The 2,925-nt window shown below is 34.3% G+C and overlaps 1 protein-coding gene across 1 annotated transcript; it reads left to right on the forward strand.

Moving 5' to 3' along the window:
• Positions 1 to 994: 994 nt before the first annotated feature.
• LOC100475928 (60S ribosomal protein L39) lies at positions 995 to 1,222 on the forward strand. The gene has a single exon (XM_002930768.1). The coding sequence runs from the start codon at positions 995 to 997 to the stop codon at positions 1,220 to 1,222; it is 228 nt and encodes a 75-aa protein (XP_002930814.1).
• Positions 1,223 to 2,925: the final 1,703 nt, after the last annotated feature.

A 2,925-nucleotide genomic window follows, 5' to 3' on the forward strand; every position in this document is an offset into this window, starting at 1 on the left:
AGAGTTATTTGTAGTGTTTCTATTTTTTTATCCTTTTACTGACTGCAATAAATAGGGGATATCTGTAGTGATATCCCACTTCATTTCTGATTGGTGATTTGTGTGTTCTCTTATCTTTGTCAGTCTTGCTAGAAGTTTATCAATTTTATTGATTTTTGTTAGAACCAACCTCTGTTTGCTTGAACTTTTCTAGGGTCTTCTTGCTTTCAATTTGATCAATTACTGCTCTTATCTTTATTACTTTCCCCCTTATGCTTACCTTAGGTTTATTTTACTCTTTCTTTTTCTAGTTTCTTAAATTTGGGACTTAGATTATTGGCTTTAGAAGTTTTCCCATTTCTTTTTAAAATTGAAATGTAGTTGACATTGCGTAAGTTTAAGGTGTATAACATGTTAATTTGATGCATTTATATATTGCAATATGATTCCCACAATAGCATTAGCTAAAACCTCAATCGTGTTGCATAATTATCATTTCTTTTTTTGTGGTGGGAACAATTAAGACTAGTTTCTTAGCAACTTTGAAGTTTATAGTACAGTATTGTTGGTTATAATCACAATGCTGTGCATTACCTCTCCAGAACTTATTAATCTACTAGTTCCAAGTTTGCACCCTTAAATGATACCTCTCCAGATCTCCAAACTCCTTTTCTCTTTTCTTTCTTTTTCTAATTTTAGATTTTTTATTATATTAAATAAAATTACCATTTTTATTTACTTTATCACAAGGTATATTTTTCTTTATTATGTATTTTTTTAGAAAACTAGTAACATTCCTGTGGATAGATAGATTAATTTTAGATACATCAGTCTGGAAAAAAGAATACTACTGTAAGATATGAGTGAAATTTATAAAATATATATTGCAGTTACTGTGCTAATTACTTAAATGCCAGGTTAGGGGGTATATATTCTATACAGAGTTTTATATCAAACAGGAGAGGCTCTCTCCTTTTCTCCACCATTGTGGTATATGTGGTTGACTGTTCCTGCCATGTGTTCTCACAAGACTTTCAGGATCAAGCAGTTCCTGGCCAAGAAACAAAAGCAGAATTGTCCCATTCCCCAGTGGATTCAGATGAAAAATGGTCATAAAATCAGGCACTACTCCAGGAGGAGGCATTGGAGAAGAACTATGCTGGGTGGAAAAGAGATCACACATGAGATGGCACATAATTTATGCTGTATGAAGGTCACATGCTCATATCCTATCACTTTGTAACATCACTACTACTTGAACAATGACATGTTTTATCGGGGAAATGATTTTTCTGTTACTGTACTTCTGTACCAGTTGGTTGTTGAGTAATAAATATGTGAGGCCTTTTGTTTAAGAAAAAAGGAGAAGAAAAGAGTCATAAATAAAAATACATTTATATTATACTTTCATATTTATCTATGCAGTTACCTTTACTGGTTCTCTTTATTTTGTGTGTGTGTGGGTTTTAGATACTGCATAGTATTCTTTTATTTCACCCCAAAGGGGTTCCTTTATTTTCTCACAGGGCGGGTCTGTTAGGAATGAATTCTCTCCTTTTGTATTTACTGAAGGATACCTTGATTTCTTTTTTATTATTGAAGGGCAGTTTTCCTGGATATCAAATTCTTGGTTCATAGTCTTTCTTTCAGCACTTTGACTGTGTCATACCACTACCTTCTGACTTCCGTGCTTTCTGATAAGTCAACTGTTACTCTTATTAAGGATCACCTTACGTGATGCATCACTTTCTTCTTGGTGCTTTCAAGATTCTCTCTTTGTTTTGGGCTTTTGAAAGTGTCTATGATGTATCTAGGTGTGCATCTCCTTTTGTTTACCCTACTTGGAATTTTGTGAACTTCTTGGATGTTCATATTAATGGTTTCCATCGAATTCAGGAAGTTTGGAGCCATTATTTCCTTAACTATTCTTTCTACCCCTTTGTCTTCTCTCCTTCTGGGGCACTCATTATGTAGCTGTTGGTACAATTGACTGTGTCCCATAAGTGTCTTGAGGCTCTGTTGATTTTTTCATCATTCCTTTTTTCTTCATGTTCCTCACACTGGAGAATCCCAATTAACCTATCTTTAATTCAAAAGATTCTTTCTTCTGCCAGCTCATTTCTGTAGCTGAACTCCTCTAACATATTTTTTCTTTAAGTTACTGTGTTTTTCAACTTCAAAATTTCTATTTGGTTGTTTTTCTAAAATGTCAATCTCTTTATTTATATTCCATATCTCATGAGATATTGTTTTCATATTTCCTTCTGGTTCTTTAGACATATTTTCCTTCAGTTCTTTGAACACATTTATAATAGCTGATTTAAAGTCTTTTCCTAGTAAGCCCAATGTCTGAGTTTAATTTGGGACATTTTCTATTGATTACATTTTTTTCCTGTGTAAATCATACTTAACTTGTTCGTCTCATGTTGCATAATTTTTTTGAAAACTGAATGTTTTTGACAATGTGGCAACTTGGGAAATCACATTTGCTCCCCTCCCCAGAGTTTTCTTTTTGTTGTCGTTAATAGTTGTTTATTGTTGCTGCTACTGCTATTGATAAAGTTTGTTTTTTGAATGACTTTCCAAACTAATTCTCTAATGTCTGTATTCTTTGTCATGTGCCACCACTTAAGTCTTTGGTAGGTAAGCTTAATGGACATCTAATGATTGGACAGAGATTTCCTTAAATGGCTTACACCTGTGAATCTCCCAGTCTTTGCCAAGGGGCTCTGTGTGTGTGTGTGTGTGATGAAGCATGCCTTCACTCCTCCAGAAGGCAGTTTGCTAAACTAGCTTTTCCTTCACTTTCTGTTTGTGCAAAACCTCATGATCAGCCAGAGGTAATAAAACACAGCTTTCTCAGATCTGTCTTGGGCATTTACACAGCCCTATACCTACACGTGGCATTCTAGTTCCTTAGAATATGTGTGAGCTTGTCAAAGCCCC

The sequence above is a fragment of the Ailuropoda melanoleuca genome, chromosome X (assembly GCF_002007445.2).
Source record: "Ailuropoda melanoleuca isolate Jingjing chromosome X, ASM200744v2, whole genome shotgun sequence".
NCBI classification, from domain to species: Eukaryota; Metazoa; Chordata; class Mammalia; order Carnivora; family Ursidae; genus Ailuropoda; species Ailuropoda melanoleuca.

Bases quoted from the DNA above. Each gene is read 5' to 3' on its own strand.
- LOC100475928 (XM_002930768.1), top strand. From the start codon at position 995: ATGTGTTCTCACAAGACTTTCAGGATCAAGCAGTTCCTGGCCAAGAAA.